Source organism: Pongo abelii, chromosome 15 (genome assembly GCF_028885655.2).
Source record: "Pongo abelii isolate AG06213 chromosome 15, NHGRI_mPonAbe1-v2.0_pri, whole genome shotgun sequence".
Lineage (NCBI taxonomy): Eukaryota > Metazoa > Chordata > Mammalia > Primates > Hominidae > Pongo > Pongo abelii.
Window position 1 is genome coordinate 100,791,811 of NC_072000.2, and position 19,791 is coordinate 100,811,601.

At 45.6% G+C, this 19,791-nt stretch overlaps 1 protein-coding gene across 7 annotated transcripts in view; it reads left to right on the forward strand.

Moving 5' to 3' along the window:
• The first annotated feature begins 4,173 nt into the window (after positions 1-4,173).
• AK7 (adenylate kinase 7) overlaps positions 4,174-19,791 on the forward strand; it is a 97,829-nt gene continuing 82,211 nt past the window's right edge. For 3 of the 7 annotated variants that reach the window (XM_024231863.3, XM_054530492.2, XM_054530489.2), the window contains exons 1-3: positions 4,199-4,379; positions 10,749-10,937; positions 17,421-17,529. In XM_024231863.3, coding sequence (XP_024087631.1) covers positions 4,275-4,379; positions 10,749-10,937; positions 17,421-17,529 — 403 coding nt within the window. In that variant the 5' untranslated portion in view covers positions 4,199-4,274. Of the gene's footprint in view, positions 4,380-10,748; positions 10,938-17,420; positions 17,530-19,791 lie in introns of all 7 variants that reach the window. The other 4 variants (XM_054530491.2, XM_024231865.3, XM_054530488.2 and 1 more) reach the window with 4 other exon arrangements.

Below are 19,791 nucleotides of genomic sequence, written 5' to 3' on the forward strand. Positions count from 1 at the left end.
AAAAATTTTAAGTGATTGGGTCATTTCACCTAATTTTGTGATTCTTATTTAAATTTAATACCAGTAAGGATTTAATGAAGAAGCGCTCTTACATTCTATTGGAGTGTATATTGTTGAAATCTTTCTGGAAACATTGGTAATTCCTTTACAAAGTTTATAACTTCTGAATTGGTAATATACTAGCAACCTAGCATAGGGAAATGATTCAGCAAAAAAAACTAGTATATAAGGATGTTCATTTCCCCTAATGAAAAATTGCGAAGGCTCTAAAGAGTGGTAAAGTGATGCTACATCTTTTGATGGAAAAATATGCAGCCACTAAAAATCATGAAAAAATGGCAATGGGAAAAAATTATGCTACACAAAAAAAGGATATAAAACTATACATACTGTGTTTTGAAAAGTAATTATATATGTAACAAAAAATAGGCTGTTAGTAGTCATCACTAGGTGATAAAATAGGTAATTTCATTTTCTTAATACTTTTTCACATTTTATACATTAGCTTGTATGTACTAATTAGAAGCAGGAAATGCAATAGATGTGGGGTTTAAGCTAGCTAGAGGCTGTCTAGCAAAAGCACCAAGCCTTGCTGAGTTGTATCTGCTCCCAGGATCCTTGAAGAGGCAGTATGATTATGAAGAGAAGAGTGCACACCTCATTTCCCATGACACTCTTCCCACCTTTCCTCCAGGTTAGGCTGCTACTAATGTACTTACAACCATTAGCTTCTTCTATTGCACACTGTGCTGTTTTCTCCCCGGTGTTCAAAAACATAAAATGTGTTGTTTGAATGTTGAGGAACATAGTAAGAAAACACTGAGATTCTGATAGGTGCCACATTGACTTCAGAACTTGTTTTCCAATCCCTTTATTTTCTGGATGATACAGGTGAGATAGATTGAGCGACTTGCTCAGCAACTGCCTGTGAGCAGTGCAGTTGGATCAGAACCTAGGTCTTCTGACTCCACCAGCTGTCCCCATACAGTACTTGTTAACAAAAACCATCACATTAACTTTGTGTTTATATGAAAACTGATTTTAAAAGAGGGAAAGAATAACAAAGGAAACATGTTAGTTGGTATACTAGAATTAGTAGAATCTCTGGCCTGGGTGTGGTGGCTCACACCTGTAATCCCAGCACTTTGGGAGGTTGAGGTGGGTGAGTCACCTGAGATCAGGAGTTTGAGACCAGCCTGGCCAACATGGTGAAACCATCGCTACTGAAAATACAAAAAGTAACTGGGTGTGGTGGCACACACCTGTAATCCCAACTACTGGGGAGGCTGAGGCAGGAGAATTGCTTGAACCCAGGAGGCGGAGGTTGCATTGAGCCAAGATTGCCCCCTGCACTCCAGCCTGGGTGACAGAGTGAGACTCAATGTCAAAAAAAAAAAAAAAAAAATAGAATCTCCTTTTTTAACCTACCAATATATATAAAATTATCTAGAAGCCACCCCCCCGTAACTATGGCAAGCTCATTTCATGAAAGAAACAGGTAAGTTATATTTCATTGTACCATGACTGGTTGAATAACTTTCAAAGTGTTTACCTGCTTAACTGCATATCAACAAGGAATGCAGAGATAAACTAAAATTTTGAAAATGAATCAGGTGAATTTTAGAATAGTTGAACTAGTAAGTCATTTGAAAGAATGCTGAAGTATCTTTTCTAAGTTTTGCACTGATCTTGCATGAATACTTTTACATTTAAACTGACATTACTTTCTTGTTGATTTAAAAAAAAAGCAAAAAATTGCCGGGCCTGGTGGCTCACACCTGTAATCTCAACACTTTGGGATTGGAGATCCCAGGCGGGTGGATCACAAGGTCAGGAGTTCAAGCCAAAATGGTGAAACCCCCATTCTCTACTCAAAATAGAAAAATTAGCCGGGTGTAGTGGCAAGCGCCTGTAATCCCAGCTACTCGGGAGGCTGAGGCAGGAGAATGGCTTGAACCCAGGAGGCAGAGGTTGCGGTGAGCCAAGGTCGTGCCACTGCACTCCAGCCTAAAGGATAGAGCAAGACTCCATCTCAAAACAATAATAAATTTGCTATGAGCAAACTGTTCCCAAACTGAGTTGGCAAAACTTCAAAGCGTTAGTTTATCAAAACAAGTTTTAATGAGAGTTGCATGTATAAAAAAGAAAATGGGGTGGGGACAGAAAAACGAAATATAAAGGCTCCCATCTGTACAAGTGTGCCTTAGCCTTGCAGGAAAAAAAAAGCAATAATTTCACCTTTGGAGACCACTTCAGAAAATGCTTCACATATGTCTTATTTAATCCTAATAGCCTTGTTAGGCTGGTGGTATCACTCCTATTTTACAGACAATTTAACAGCCTAAGGAAAGTTAAAAGATTGGTCCCAGCCTCCCACAAATGACTGGAGAGCTAAAACGCAAAGCCAAGTCTCATGAGTGACTGAAAGCCCAGAGCCTCCAAGCTGTCTGGAAATCTTGGGCCACCTCCGTTTTTTGAAACAACCAGTATTTTTTAAAAAGAAGAAGGCCAGTTGGGGTGCCTCACACCTGTAAATCACAGCACTTTGAGAGGCCGAGGCGGGTGGATCACTTGAGGCCAGAAGTTCAAGACCAGCGTGATCAACATGCTGAAAACCTGTCTCTACTAAAAATACAAAAATTAGCCGGGCATGGTGGTAGGCGCCTGTAATCCCAGCTACTCCGGAGGCTGAGGCAGGAGAATCGCTTGAACCCGGGAGGCGAGGCTGCAGTGAGCTGAGGTTATGCCATTGCACTCCAGTCTGGGTGATACAGCGAGACTCCATCTCAAAAAAATAAATTAAAAATTAAAAATAAAAAGAACAAGAAGTCTGGCGTGGTGGCTTACGCCTGTAATACCAGCACTTTGGGAGGACGAGGCAGGAGAGTCTCTTGAGCCCCGGAGTTAGAGACTAGCCTGCGCAACAAACACAGTGAGACCCTGTCTCTATTACAAATAATAAAAAGAACGAGAAGAAACCACGCACACACAATTGCTGCAAGTGTTAAATATTTGCATTTAAGGAGTTAATTAATGCTTAAGGCATGAAAACAGTTCAATATGATCAGGCTATTCCAACGGAACTGCGTATTCTTAGTCCACCGCAACCTTTATGGTCCAGTGATCACCGAGTTGAATGTTATCTTTTAATTTGTGGATTTATCTCAGCAACTGCATGTATAATCTCTTGTGGAACGATCAAGTCTAAATTTCGTCCCTTGGTGAATGTGAGCGAATCCCGGGCACCCACGGCCTCTGGTCGCCCCCAGCCGACACCAGGGGTCTTCCTGGAACTTGCGTCTGGAAACAACCCCCAAGGGAGCTGAGCCCGCTGACCAAGCCGCAACTGCCGCAAGGCGGGACCACACTAGCCTCGCTCGGGTATTCGCGAGCCCGAAACTCCATGGCAACAGCTTTTCTTCGCAGCTGAGGCTTACGTCCCGTCGCCCCGGCCAGACCACGCCATGGGAGCGTGCTGAGTAACTCCCACTTGCCGGGGAGAGGCCTGGGCTGTGGGCCATTCCCTCTTCTTCAGAATTCTCATTATTTTTAGTCATCGGGTCAAGCGGACACACGAATGTGTTTCCAGACTTTCCGAACAATGGAGATAAAAAGGCACAGCAATCACACATCCCCCTGGGACAGACGCCCAGGGAGCCTCCGAAAGAAACCGTGCACTGTCCAAGGGCTCCCAGTGGGCAGCAAGCCAGGGTGAGACCCGGGCTGCACGCGCGGCGCCGCGGAAAGCGCTTGCGGGGACATCCGCCTGACGCCCAGCAGCCGACAGCGCGCACAGTTGCGAGCCCTGAGCCCGGCTTCGCCCGGCGCGCCCCGCCCATCCCGCTGCACAACACACCCCGCCCTGCCCGGCATGCCCCGCCCAGCCCTCGGCACGACACGCCCCGCCCTGCCCGGCACGCCCCTCCCAGCCCCCAGGCACGACAAGCCCCTCCCTGCCCGGCACGCCCCGCCCAGTCCCCCGGCACGACTCTCCCCGCCCTGCCCGGCACGCCCCGCCCAGTGACCGGCACAGCCTGCCCCGCCCCGCCTGGCACGCCCTGATTAGCGCCGGGCACTAGACGCACCGCCCCGCCCGGCACTCCCCGCCCAGCACTCCCCGCCCAGCGCCCGGCACTCCCTGCTTCGCCCACGACACGCCCCTCCCCGCCCGGCAAGCTGTGCCCGGCGCCAAGGCCCCGCCTCCCTGGCCCGGGCCCCGCCTCCTTGGCAAGCGGAGTGACGCTTTCACCTTAGCAACCAGCGCGGCTCCCACCATGGCTGAAGAAGAGGAAACTGCTGCTCCCACGGAGAAAGTTATCCGGACCCAGAGGGTATTTATAAACCTGTTGGACTCCTACAGCAGCGGAAACATCGGGAAGGTGAGCGGCGGCGGCGGCCCAGAGCCTCTCGCCAGCTCTCAGCTCCCAGCTCTCGGCCCCCGGTCCGCAAACCCAGCGAGGGTCTGCGCCCCAAGGCGCTGTCGGGGCCTTTCTTCAGGGAGGGTCCCGCGTCCTGGGCACCACCAATGCCCCCTGGACCCCAGTTCGCACCCAGGCTGGACAAGGAATTCTACTTGGAAGCCCAGGTGTCTGGAGATCACTGGTCCATCCCCTGTTCCTCTTTTTAATGAGGGGAAACTGAGGCTAAGAGGAGGAAGGGACTTGCCCAAGATCACAGAGTTGAGGCCAGAACCTGGACAGAGACACCAGGTCTCTGGCCTCCTACTAGGTTCTCTTTCTACCCTTCCATCGATTTTGAAGCGGGCAGCTAAATGAGAAAATAAATCTTTTTTTTTTTTTTTTTTTTTTTTTTTTTTTTTTTTTTTTTGAGACGGAGTCTTGCTCTGTCGCCCGGGCTGGAGTGCAGTGGCGCGATCTCGGCTCACTGCAAGCTCCGCCTGCCGGGTTTACGCCATTCTCCTGCCTCAGCCTCCGAGTAGCTGGGACTACAGGCGCCCGACACCGCGCCCAGCTAATTTTTTGTATTTTTAGTAGAGACGAGGTTTCACTGTTAGCCAGGATGGTCTGGATCGATCTCCTGACCTCGTGATCCACCCGTCTCGGCCTCCCAAAGTGCAGGGATTACAGGCGTGAGTAAATCAAATTTTTATATTGCCCATGAAGCGTTTTTCATTCATCCATCTCTTCAATATATGGTTTTCGAGCATCTATTATGGACCAGACACTGTTTGGGTCCCTGAGTTCCATTAAGTTTCCTCACCTTTCTCTGTCTTTATCCCTGGAAAATGAAGATATTCAGAAAAAGGGCTCTAGGGCCCTTCATGCTAATATGATCAGTTGTCAAAAGAAAGCCATGATTTTATCATTCCCCGTGGAGAGGACCCGTCCATCTTAATTCTGTCCTCTAGAGCTACAGAGAAATCTAATCTCACCCTGGACAGACTTCTCTGAGGCTAATGACTGCACTTTCAAACAGGACAAATCTGCTTAAAATAGGATGAGGCTACAGTACGTACAATCTGTATTAGTTTTCTAGGGCTGTGGTAACCAATTGCCACAAACTGGATGACCTTATAAAACAGAATTTATTCTCTCGCAGTTCTTGAGGGCGGAAGTCCAAGATCAAGGTGTCAGCAGGGTTGGTTTCTACTGGAAGCTCCAGGGGAAGAACTGTTGCTTGCCCCTCTCCTAGCTTCTGGTAGTTGCCAATAATTCTTGGCACCCCTTGGCAGTAGACTCCAATCTCTGCCACCTTCTTCACATGGTGTTCTCTCCCCTATGTCTCTGTGTGGAAACTTCCCTTTTCTTATAAGGACACCGGTTGTTGGATTAGGACTCACCCTATCCAATATGGCTTCATTTTAACTTGATTACATCTGCAAAGACCCTATTTCCAAATAAGGCCACACTCACAGGTTCTAAGAGGACAGGAATTTGGTGGGGGTAGACGCTATTCAACCCAGTGTACCATCTAAAATGCATCCATCAAAAAACAGAGATTTAGGGTGGGGCGCGGTATGATACTAGCACTTTGGGAGGCCGAGGTGGGTGGATCACCTGAGGTCAGGAGTTCGAGACCAGCCTGGCCAACATAGTGAAACCCTGTCTCTACTAAAAATACAAAAATTAACCGGGCGTGGTGGCAGGCGCCTATAATCCCAGCTGCTCTAGAGGCTGAGGCAGGAAAATCACTTGAACCCAGGGGGTGGAGGTTGCAGTGAGCCGAGATTGCACCACTTTGCTCCAGCCTGGGCAACAGAGTGAAACTCCATCTCAAACACACACACACACACACACACACACACACACACACACACACACACACAACAAAAACCAGAGATTAAGGCATGTAATTATACAAGATAAACAATATACATGTATATTACATATGACCTATATCTACCAGAAGGGACTCTAAACACATGATACATCTTCCAAATTATCAGAAAAGGTAGGAAAGAAGAAGCAAAGACACAAAACTGTAACAAAATATTTTTAAAGAAAGGAAGCATTACCAAACAGGTGTAGTATAATCTTATTTGTGTTTTTCCAAAAAAATACAGACATAGAGAAGATAGATGATTTATCTGTACACAGAAAATGTCCCTGAGGTCAGGAGTTCAAGACCAGCTTGACCAACATGATGAAACCCTGTCTCTACCAAAAATACAAAAGTTAGCTGGGCGTGGTGGCAGGCGCCTGTAATCTCAGCTACTCAGGAGGCTGAGGCAGGAGAATCGCTTGAACCCGGGAGGCGCAGGTTGCAGTGAACCAAGATGGCGCCACTGCACTCCAGCCTGGGCGACAGAGTGAAACTCCATCTAAAAAAAAAAAGGTGACATTTAATCTAACATACACAGGATGAGGCTCAAGCCAGAGAAAATAGTTCTCAGAGGGCACAGCAAAGGCACAGGTTCCAAAGTAGGAATAGGGTTGGCGGCTTTTGTATGCACAGTGGCTAGGGGGCAGTGCACCAGGGCTTCCTGGGCCCACTTCTTCATTAGGTGCAGCAAGTACCATGCCCAGGGTCCATGAGACTTTTAGGGACCCACAAAAAGTGTGCTAATGTCTTTTAAAATCAGAAGGAAACAAATGAAATCTTAGAGTCAATGAATGTGTTTGTCTTTATAGCATGCAATTGAGAAATATAATGTTTAATTTTTTTTTTAATGGAGGAAGGGCCCAGGGAGCCCAGAAGTGGCCCTACTCAGCTCCTAAGCGGGGATGCACTCATGGTCTGTGCTCCATAGAAATTTATTACATAGATTAGTGGAGCAGAGGCCAGCACAGAGGGCCAGGTCATGGATGGCCTTGGCCAGGAGTTTCGTTTATACTCTAAATTCAGTGGGAAGCCTTGAACAACGCAGGGGTTAGGGGTTTTGTTTTTCAAAAAGATACAGATACAGGCCGGGAGCAGTGGCTCACGCCTGTAATCCCAGCAATTTGGGAGGCCAAGGCAAGCGGATCACTTGAGGCCAGGAGTTCGAGACCAGCCTGGCCAACATGGCAAAATCCCATCTCTACTAAAAATACAAAAATTAGCCAGGTGTGGTGGCTTGCGCCTGTAATCCCAGCTACTCCAGAGGCCGAGGCAGGAGAATCACTTGAACCTGGGAGACAAGAGTTTGCAGTGAGCCGAGATCGCACCACTGCACTCCAGCCTGGGCGACAGAGGAAAAATCTGCCTTAAAAAAAAAAAAAAAATACAGATATAGAGAAGACAGTTGAAACTCTGCACATAACTCTTACTTATTTATGTATGTTTAGAGACATGGATCTCATTAACGTCGCCCAGGCTGGACTCGAGCTCCTGGGCTCAAGTGATCTTCCCACCTCAGTGTCCTAAGTAGCTGGGACTGTAGGCTGTGTATAACTTTTGACTCCCCAGAACTAAATTACTAATAACCTATTGTTAACAGGAACCCTTACCAATAACATAAACAGTCAACACATATTTTGTACACATAAAATATACTGTGTTCTTACAATAAAGTAAGCTAGAGGAAAGAAGATGTTTATAAGAAAATCATAAAGAAGACAAATATATTTACTATTCATTAAACAGAAGTGGGTTGTCCTAAAGGTCTTCATCCTCTTTGTGTTCATGTTACATAGGCTGAGGCAGAGGATGAAGAGGAGGGGCTGGTCTCAGGGGTGGCAGAGGTGGAAGAAAATAAGTGGATAAGTGGACCTACAAAGTTCAAACCTGTGTTGTTCAAGGGTCACCTGTATAAAAAAGAGAGGTGACATGAACATGATTGAGATTAGGAATGAAGGAGAATCTAGGCGTGGTGGCACACACCTACCTTCCCAGCTGCTCAAGAGGCAGAATGGGGAGAATTGCTTGAGCCCAGTTCGAGGCTGCAGTGAGCTATGATCGCATCACTGCATTCCAGCCTGGGAGGTATACATAGGGCAGAGTAAAACCTTGTCTCCAGAAAAAAAAAAAAAAAAAAAAAAAAAAAGAATGAGGGAAGGGAGTTTATCTCCTTCCTTAATCCCCTTTTGATTTTGAATTTTTTTTTTTTTTTTTTTTTGAGACGAAGTCTTGCTCTGTCGCCAGGCTGGAGTACAGTAGCATGATCTTGGCTCACTGCAACTTCCGCCTCCTGGGTTCAGGTGATTCTCCTGCCTCAGCCTCCCGAGTAGCTGGGATTACAGGCACCTGCCACCACACCCAGCTAATTTTTGTATTTTTAGTAGAAACGGAGTTTCACCATGTTGGCCAGGATGGTCTCGATCTCCTGACCTTGTGATCTGCCTGCCTTGGCCTCCCAAAGGTCTTGATTATTTTTTATAACAATATTTTTGTAATGAAACTTCTTTTAGTATACAGAGATCTTTTTCTAGCAATCCTCCTGCTTTGGTCTCCCAAAGTGCTGGGATTACAGGCATGAGCCACCATGCTCTGTCCAGAGATCTTTTTGAAAAACTTTCCAATAACAGAATTTTCTAGTTGGTCCTTAATTAATCAGGGCCTTTCTCAAATTCCAGGTAATTACTGATCATCTGCTCCAGGAAACATGGGAGTGGGAATATGAGGAATATAAGAGAAATGGAAGCTGTGTCTCGTCGTTAGGCTTACAACCCAGTTGGGCAATGCCACCCCAGCCCCATCTCTTTTTGCTGGGCATCAATTTCCTCAACTGTGAAAGAGGATAATAAAATTGACTATGTATGTTTGAGAGATAAATGAAATGAAAACATACATAATTTACTTGGGAGAAATACATTCCAATAGGAGGTTGAAGCTGGCAATCTTGCATGCTAACCTGGACTGTTTTCTATCAAAATAAATGAGGTGGGACTTTCTGTGTATTTGGTTTTATTATATCTTTATTCCTAAGGTATGGTAATGTCATGATTATTTATATATGCTTAATAGATAAATTAAAATAAAATGATTGTTGACATATATAAGTAAGTATTGACATATAAACGAATGAAACTGTTAATCACCACAGAAGCCACTTCTAAGGATAGCTTTTGGAAAGCAAGAAGAGAAACTTCGCCAACTTCTTTCTATTTCATTATTCAATACTGTAGCCACTGGCCACATGTAGCCATTGAACACTTAAATGTGGTTAGTCCACACTAGCCTGGGCAACAACAGCAATACCCCATTTCTACAAAAATAAATATAAAAATAAAAAATTAGCCAGGCGTGGTGGCACACACCTATAGTCCCAGCTACTCAGGAGGCTGAGGCAGGAGGATTGGTTGAGGCCAGGAGTTTGAGGTTGCAGTGAGCTATGCTCACACCACTGCACTCCAGCCTGAGCAACAGAACGAGACTCTGTCTCAAAAAAAGAAATGTGGCTAGTCCAAATGGAGATGTACTTTCAGTGTAAAATGCAGGTTGAATTTCAAATAAAAAAGTAAAATATCTCAATAATTTTTATATTGATTTCATATTAAGTTGATAATATTTTGGATATATTGCATTAAATACCACAGCATTTAATTTTTTTTTTTTTTAGGCGGAGTCTTGCTCTGTTGCCCAGGCTGGAGTGCAATGGCACAATCTCGGCTCACTGCAACTTCCACCTCCCAGGTTCAAGCAATTCTCCTGTCTCAGCCTCCCGAGTAGCGGGGACTACAGGTGTGCACCGCCATGCCCAGCTAATTTTTATATTTTTAGTAGAGACGAGGTTTCACCATGTTGGCCAGGCTGGTGTCGAGCTCCTGACCTCAAGTGATCCACCTGCCTCAGCCTCCCAAAGTGCTGGGATTACCGGCATGAGCCACTGCGCCTGAGCTCACAACATTTAAATTAATTTTACCCTTTGTTTTCACTTTTTAAAATGTTGCTACTAGAAAATTTAAAACTACATAAGTGCCTGTAGTCCCAGCTATTCAGGAGGCTGAGGCAGGAGGACCCCAGGCGTTTAAACCAGCCTAGGCAACATAGCAAGACCACATCTTTAAAAATAAATAAAATAAAATAACCTATGTGGCTCCTATTACATTTGTATATTTCTGTTGGACAACACAAACATCATCACTGTGACCCAGCTCTGCCTGCTGCTAGAGGAGTGCAGTATCTGGAAACAAGTTAATTAAGCTCTCTGACCCTGAGTTCCTGATCTGTAAAATGGGGAATTATAACAGTAGCCACTCCTCCAGGAATTCAATCAACTTAAATGAGATGACAGTGTGCAAAGCATTTGCTTTGCCTTGGTGGCACCCAGCAAGCACTCGGGAAAGGTAAGTTTCTGGAATCATCATTCACTGGCCCCCTGATTCTAATTTGCTCTTATCGTTTGGGAAATTTCTGTTTCCTTGCAGTTTCTATCTAACTGTGTAGTTGGGGCTTCGCTTGAAGAAATTACAGAGGAAGAGGAAGAGGAAGATGAAAATAAGTCAGCTATGCTGGAAGCTTCCTCAACCAAAGTGAAGGAAGGCACATTCCAGATTGTGGGCACGCTGTCCAAGCCTGAGAGCCCGCGGCCTGACTTTGCGGTGGAGACGTACTCTGTAAGTCCCAGAAGCTCTGGCCAGGGGTAGGCAGAGGAAAGAGTCACCTTCCACTCCAACGCCTTGACAACTTGTTTTACTGTTTGCCTCCCCTCCCCTCTCTTCCGCAGACATGGCCAGGTTGAGGGAATGGCTTTCTCCTGTGATGGAGATTTACCTCGTAGACCCTGCTTTCAATTTTGGGCCAAAGCAAAGAGTTTAAATTAGATAGTGTTGGAAAGGATGGATCTAATTTGGACTTTCAGACTCATACAATTCTCCTCTCCAGCATATTCTGCCCTGTGTTATCCAAGGCGAGTCTGTGCCATGATGGGTGCCGTCTGTGAAGGAGAAATAGCCCAGGTGCAGTGGCTTACGCCTGTAATCCCAGCACTTTGGGAGGCTGAGGAGGGAGGATCGCTTAAGGCCAGGGATTCGAGACCAGCTTGGGCAACATAGCAAGATCCTGTCTCTGTTTTATATTTATGAAAATAATTTTTTAAGAGAAACATCCTTTGGTAATGCACCACTCAGGAATAATATACCGTTGCTGTCTCCAGAAACAGTGCTGTCTCCACGTGACAAATTCAACACAGTCCTAGTCCTGAGACATTTAAATGTCTGAGAAGAAGTGGCCCTCTTCTTCTCCCGGGCCAACTCCTCCCTTACCCTGCCTGCTACTTTCTGGAGCCTACCATACAGCTTTCCACATGCTGTACCCTGGAGCGGCCTTCTCTCTTTTTTTTTTTATTCATCCTTCAAGACTTGTGTCACTTCCTCCAGGAAGCCGTTCATGATTCCTACTTCTCCCTCACTCCCAGTTTGGATTCTGAGCTCTTTTCTGAGCTCCCATATCATCCTTTGCCTGCCTAGATCATAATGCTTTTCACACTTGTTGTTATCACCTGTCTACCGTGGGGGTCCATGGACACTGACTGTCAGCAACTTGAGGGTGGAGACCGTGACTTGTTTATCCCCGTGTTTATCCATGTATCTGTGGCACCTAACACAGCCACTGCCACAAAGTGGCCTCAATAAACACTTGTGGAATGGACAAATGCATCCCCTCCAGACATCTTTGGGACCTTCCCGTTCACCCCCTTCCCCTGTCTTCTGGGTATTCTTTCCCATTCACCTCCCTTCTCTCTCTTCTTGCCACTGGCTTCTTCCTCTCTACCTACACATATGCTCAAATCATTCCTACTGTAAAAAACACTTAACTTGGCCTCCCTGCTGCCACCAGCGTCTTTGTCTGCCCCGGCCCCTGCCACTGAACTTCAGGAGACCAGCCGCATTTGCAGGCCTCACCCCTTCACCCCCGCCAATCACTGGTCCATCCAATGCTGGCCGGCCCTGCCCACAACCCTTCACAGGAGGTGCCCTGGCCAAGATCACCAGCAGTCCCCTGACTCCCGAGGGCTTAGCTCACCTGGCTTCACAGCAGCAGCCTGGCTTCCCGAGAGAAACTCGCCTTCCCTTCTTGTGCCTCGGCTCTGCACTGACTAAGCGCCCAAGCCCTCCTTCCCAGCTTCTTTCTCTGGCTCCTTTTCCTCTTTTAACCCTTTAAATGCGGTTTTCCCCAGAGCTCACTCCCTTCCTACAACAGGTGACCTTCCTAAATCTTATCCGGCCCTATAGCTTCAGCTCCCCATATAGCCAGTGCTTTTCTTGCCTGTCTGCAGCTTCCAAGTCCAGCTGCCTCCTAGACCAGTCCCCGGTTGTCCTGCAGGCATTGCTAAATCAACATATCCAAAATCATATTTATTAGACCCCCCTACAAAAACACTCTTTTTTTTTTTTTTTTTTTGAGATGGAGTCTCACTCTGTTGCCCAGCCTGGAGTGCAGTGGCGCGATCTCGGCTTACTGCAACCTTCGCCTCCTGGGTTCAAGCGATTCTCCTGCCTCGGCCTCCCGAGTAGCTGGGACTACAGACACGTGCCACCACGCCCAGCTAATTTTTTGTATTTTTAGTAGAGACATGGTTTCACTATGTTGTCCAGGCTGGTCTTGAACTTCTGATCTTAGGTGATCTGCCCGCCTTGGCCTCCCAAAGTGCTGAGATTACAGGAATGAGCCACCACACCCAGCCCAAAACCACTCTTTGTATGACTTTGTACTACTGATTTTTATTAAAGACCTTGCTATCTCTATGAATTGGGGCTGTGTTGGACCGCATGTAATAGAAAACAGAGGTGACCCAAACTGGCTTAATAAATAAGGAAATTCATCAGCTTATGTAGCTAGTGGACCAGAAGTGGAACTGGCTTCAGAGCTGATCCACAGGCTCCAGCTCCTCTTCCTGCCCCTTCCTGGGCTCTGCCCTCCTTGAGGGATGACTTTATCTTCAGGCTGGCAGTAAGGCTGCAACAGTCCAGGGCCTTAGTTCATACACAGTGACACTCTGACAAAGCAAAATTCCAGAAGGTCTCGGAGAAAGGAGGATGGACATTGCCAGCAGTCCCTGGCAACCATCTCTTTGAGTCCCACTGTCGTGAGTGGAGTCATTTTCCCTTTCCTGAGCCAGTCACTTACGCTTAGATCAATTAGGCTCATCCTTCAAGCCAGAAGAGGGAGTTAATTTCCCGCAGGCAGAGGAGTATCTGAAGCAAAATTGGGGTTCTGTTGGAGAAAAGGAAGAGGAAATGGAAGTTTGTAGACAACCAATAGTGTCTTTTATCTCATTCATTATGCACTCGCCTTCCATCAAAGCTAAAAACCTCAGAGAGCTGTGGGCTCTTCGCTTGCCCTTGACTCCTGAATCCTATTGGTCATGGGGTCCTCAGCACACCTCTCTGTCAGGTGTCCAGTCAGCCCCTCCTTTCCATTCTCATAGCCATGTGCCTTAGTTCTGATCTCCAGCATCTCCCACTACTCACCCGAATTTGATTCTGCGAATGTTTCCTGTGCACCCTGATGATCCACAGAAGAACGTGGAGCTCAAGGCTTGGCAGGGACTCTGTGACAGTAAATATGGGGACAGAGGTGTGTACAGAGCATCACCCAAGGCTCTCTGAAAGGGGCACCTAAGGAGTTCTTAGTCTTATCTAGAGAGACAGACAAATGAAGCTTCAAATCCCTCCCTGCCAAACAGATCGGAGCCTCCTATGCTCTGATCTTGAGATCCTGGAGCCTCCATTAGCACAAAGTCCTGCAGATGGCCCTCCCTTGGAAGGTTGGGATCTACTGGAGATGGTGGGGCTGAGGCTGGTCTTCCGTGGTTGAGTGGAGCTTGCAAGACAAGTAAGGGAGGAAGGAAACACCATGCAAGGGGGAATGCCTGGGAAAATATATGGTGCACTGTGGCAGAGAAAGAGCATGGGTTATGGGGAGCTACCGGGAAGACACAAAGGTAGCAGAAAAGGTGAGGGAGAGTGCTCGCTTCAGCGGCACATATGCTGAAATTGGAATGATATAGAGAAGACCAGCAAAAAATGAATAAAAGGTGAGGGAGACGTGAGAATGGAAACCGTTAGCCTGGTTCAGGTTATGAAAGGCGCCTCTACCTGGCTCAACAATCCACCTGCTATTCCCTGAGCATTCTGGGCTCTGCCAGGTGAGCTTGTATTCATCCTTCCAGCCCAACTCAAATATCTTCTCCTATGAGACAAAATGATGTCTTTCTCTTAGTCCATTGAACCTCAAATGTACCTCTATGACAGCCCTTTCCACATTTGGGGCTTCTGTGTCTGGCTGTACAGGTTGCACACTGTACAAGAGTGCCTGGCTAAGGGCGTGAGTAGGGGCTGAAGAGCAGCCTGTTATGTTGGCTGTCCTGGGCCCCAGAGTTTAGCCCTTCTTACAATTTTTTCACCAAGCGGTTACCTTTTTTCTCATTTGTACAACGGCTTCATATGTGCTTGGTCGGCCCCTTGTCTACATTAGACCATAATTATTTGGTATAAATCTTCTCAAGAAAGTGCATACACACATGCACGCGCGCACACACACACACACACACACACACACACACACACACTGCTTCTTAGTATCAGCAGCTATATATTATTCATTTTTGCCTCTATTACTACAGTCAAAAGCAGGGCCCACAAATGTTTGTTGGGTGAACGAATGAATGCACAAAAATGGTCACTCCACATCGGGTCAGGACAACCATTCTCCTGAAAATGTGGCTGTTTCATCTTAAATAGAGCCAACCATAATTTGACACGTGTGCATGTTTTTCTATGGACACCACTCCCACCTGCTTTTACAAGCTGGAAACATAGATGCTGTATCTTCTTTCTCTTGGGCCACATGTAGAATACACATCTTTGAGTCCTCATATTCTCCCGGTGTTTTCTTCTTTTCTTTCATGTGTCATTTCTGGATCTTGATCCATCCTAGGTGTACTGGGAAGGTAGTTTCCTTTCCCACTGTCATGCTATTGGTAAAGTAAAAATCAGTGTTTGGATCAAAATTGTCAGTGGCTTCCCTCTTGCACATTCAGCCGAGAGAAGGAAGTGAATGGCTGGTGGTATGGGTGGAGTTGTTTCTCCCCCACCCCCAAGAGATATATTGAAATCCTAACCCCCAATATTTCTGAATATGGCCATATTTGGAGATAGGGTGTTTGCAGAGGAAATCCAGTTAAATGGAGGTCATCAGCCAGGCGCAGTAGCTCACGCCTGTAATCCCAGTACTTTAGGAGGCCGAGCAGGCTAATCACCTGAGGTCAGGAGTTCAAGACCAACCTGGCCAACATTGTGAAACCCCGTCTGTACTAAAAATACAAAAATAGTGGGTGCCTGTAATCCCAGCTACTCGGGAGGCTGAGGCAGGGAGAATTGCTTGAATCCGGGAGGTGGAGGTTGCAGTGAGCTGAGATTGTGCCACTGCACTCCAGCCTGGGCGACAGAGCGAGACTCTGTCTTAAATAAATAAATAAATAAATAAATAAATAAATAAATGAATGGAGGTCATTAAAGTGGGCTTATCATCCAGTGTGACCAGTGAGCTTATAAAAAGGGGAAATTTAGACGCAGACGGCACACAGGTAGAACACCATGTGAATATCAAGGTGGAGATCAGGGTGATGCATATACAAGACGAGGAATAGATTGCCAGCAAACAAGCAGAAGCTAGGGGAGAGGCACGGAACTGACTCTCTCTCTCAGCCCTTAGAAGGAACCAACCCTATAACACCTTGATCCTGGGTTTTTAGCTTCCAGAACAGTGAGACTTTGGTTGTTCAAGCCATGCAGTTTATGGCAGTTTGTTACAACAGCCCTAGAAAACTAATGCAGATTCATGCAAAAGAATCTAGGGAACAGGGCTGGAGAAACTAGCAACCTAGTGCATGCTGTTGAATTTAACAAGGATGTATTAACCTTGCCAAGGCAGAACTGTCATTTCCTAAGGAAAGGCATCAACTTCCCTTTGTTCTTCAATAAAGGAAGAGACCCAGCTTGGTCTAAAAGGTTCTACTTTAATACAGTTGGTCAAGGAACTGCGGAAAATAGCTGATGTTCAGGACAATGGGAATAACAACTAATGCAAATCTTGGTTTGGAAATGCGGGGTCCTTTTATGGTTCTCTTAATGCACTCAAGGTATTGTACTATTGGGAAGTGTACTGGTATTCATGCAGCAAGGATTGACTAGTTAAAACACAATGATCAACAGCTGGCACCATGACTCACGCCTGTAATGCTAACTTTTTGGGAGGCCAAGGTGGGCAGATCACCAGAGGTCAAGAGTTCGAGACCAGCCTGGCCAACATGGTGAAACCCCATCTATACAAAAAAGAAAAAAAAAAGCCAGGCATGGTGGTGTGTGCCTGTAGTCCCAGCTACTTGGGAGGCTAAGGTATGAGAACCACTTGGACCTGGGAGGCGGAGGTTGCAGTGAGCTGAGATCACGCCACTGCACTCCAGCCTGGGCAACAGAGTGAAACTGTGTCTCAAATTAAAAAAAAAAAAAAAAAAAAAAGCACCAAAAATGATCAGCAAAGTTACTTCTATTTAATGTATAAACTTTACATTTTTAATCATTAAAAGTTTCTGTATTTTTAAAATATTCCCAGCTGTCAACTGTAATAAGGTACCTTACATCTAGAAAGAGAACAGATTAAATCTATCTTGAGAATTCTAAGACAATCCACATTCATCATTCATCAGCACTTCTGAGTGATTCGTGATATATAATTGCTCAAATAATCTTACATAGAGTTTGAATTAGTTTTAAATGCCTCACTCATTTTCTTTCAGTGTGTTCTAATTCTTCCCTTCTGAATTGGAGTTTAAACAGCATGCAGAAATAGAACCTAAGATTATTATGCAATTTTTAAATCATCTGTTCCAAGCTGTTTTCATAAACTTCTTTGTTACTTGAAAACTACACACAGAAGAGAGTCGCAATTTCATTTTAAATAGAAATCCTCCTGCAAGTGTTTCCTGTGGGACTCCTCAGTGTAGCATATCTATTTTGAAAATTATCATTTCATTGAAATATTAAGGTTACCTTGTTAGCGTCTTGCTGCAAATGGCTGTCAATTTTCTTTTTCAGGCCATCTCTCGAGAAGACCTTCTCATGCGCCTGCTGGAGTGTGATGTTATCATTTATAACATCACTGAGAGCTCACAGCAAATGGAGGAAGCCATCTGGGCAGTCTCTGGTCAGTGAGGTGTACTCTTTTATCTCCAGGGATGCTATTGTAGTGCTGCTTACTTCACCTAATAGTCATCTAGGAACACTAGGCAAAGTAGGGCTATAGAAAAACTGGTCTGAGACTTACCTAAAGTATGAAATCCGTGCTAATAATATGGATAGATACTTCTGAAGAATATAATATTTTTAATTATCAAAAAAATGAAGGCTGGCACAGTGGCTCATGCCTGCAATCCTAATACTTTGGGAGGCCGAGGTGGGAGGATTATTGAGCCCAGGAGTTCAAGACCAGCCTGGACAACGTGACAAGACCTCGTCTCTACAAAAATAATAAAATAAAATAAATATATGTTTTTAAAATGAAACATTACCCAGGCTGAAGTGCAGTGACCTGATCATAGCTCACTACAGCCTCGAACTCCTGGGCTCAAGAGATCCTCTTGCCTCAGCCTCCTGAGTAGCTTGCACTACAGGCTTGTGCCACCATACCCAGCTATTTTTTTTTTTTTTGGTAGAGATGGGGACTTGCTACGTTGTCCAGGCTGGTCTCAAACCCCTGGCCTCAAGCCATCCTCCAGCCTCAGCCTCCCAAAGCACTGGAGTTACAGACGTGAGCCACGATGCCTTGCCAAAACATTTAACTTTTAAAATGCAACCTGATTCATTCCATAGGTACTGCTTAAGGATGTGGGGTTGAATATATGGGGCAGATACAAAGACAGATAAGAAAAGGTACCCCAAGGCACAATCATCACACAAGAGACAAGGCACCCAAGAGAAACTTTAACTCAACAAAGGAGGGTGTGCTTACAAGAAAGTTATGTATAAGAGCCACGTGACTTTAAGAGGGGAGGAATTATTTCTAACTCTAAATATCTGATTCAATTGAACAAATGTTCCCTGATGCCAAAGGTCAGGGAAGGCTTGTAGAGAATGCTTGGATTTTGAAAGTGCTTTGAAAAATGTAATGAATTCTAAGGACCTCAAGTCTAAGAGAATGAAGTGGTGTTTAGCAAGGTGGTGCTTTTGTGATTCATCTCCTCCAAAGCAACCTCATTTTTTTTTTTGAGACAAGATCTTGCTCTGTCATCTTGCTTTGAAAAATGTAATGAACTGTAAGGACCTCAAGTCTAAGAGAACGAAGTGGTGTTGAGCAAGATGGTGCTTTTGTGTTTCATGTTCCCCCAAAGCAACCTCGTTTTTTTTTTTTTTTTTTTTTTTGAGACAAGATCTTGCTCTGTCACCCAGGCTGGAGTGCAGTGGCACTGTCTCAGCTCACTGCAATCTCCACCTCCCGGGTTCAAGTGATTCTCCTGCCTCAGCCTCCCAAGTAGCTGGGATTACAGGTGTGTGCCACCATGCCCAGCTAGTTTTTGTATTTTTAGTAGAGACGGGGTTTCGCCACGTTGTCCGGGTTGGTCTTAAGCTCCTGACCTCAAGCGATCTGCCCGCCTTGGCCTCCCAAAGTGCTGGGATTACAGGAGTGAGCCACTGCGCCCAGCCAAGCAACCTCATTTAATACATCAAAATGGCTCCATAGATGCCTCTTGATTGTGAATTTCAGACATTAACCACTGACTTCCTGCTGTCACAGACGGGCATTGGCCTTTCTTAGGACCACCCTCTCCCCCTCAAGGAAACATAACCTTTTCTCAAGCTTTGACACTGCATTTCCTTTCATGAGCTTTAAAATGTAGAGTGTCTTACTGCTTCCTTCTAATAAAGAGGTTCAAATAATCAAGAAAATTTTACTTTTCTATTTAGAGGAAAACTTTTAGCTGAATTACTTCGTTTTTGAGATATAGAGTGTTTGTGTCTGCAAGAAAATATAGTCAGAGATCCTTCAATCTGTCACTAGAGTCACCTGGGGGGTATGGGGTTGGTAGGGCATGAGGTTGGTAAGGGATGGGGACTTTTTCATTTTACCTACTGTACATTCTTGGATTTTGTTTTTCTTGCAATGGATATGTATTCCTTTCTTTCTTTTTTTTTTTTTTTAAAGATAGGGTCTTGCTCTGTCACCCAGGCTGGAGTGCAGTAGTATATCATAGCTTACTATAGCCTCAAACTCCTGGCCTCAAGCAATCCTCCTGCCTCAGCCTCCTGAGTAGCTAGAATTACAGGTGTGCATCCAGCTATTTTTTAAAAATTTTTTGTAGAGACGAAGTCTAGCTATGTTGCCCAGGGTGGTCTCCAGCTTCTGGCCTCAAGCAATCCTTGTCCCCCAACAGGGCTGGGATTACAGGCATGAACCACCATACCCAGCTAT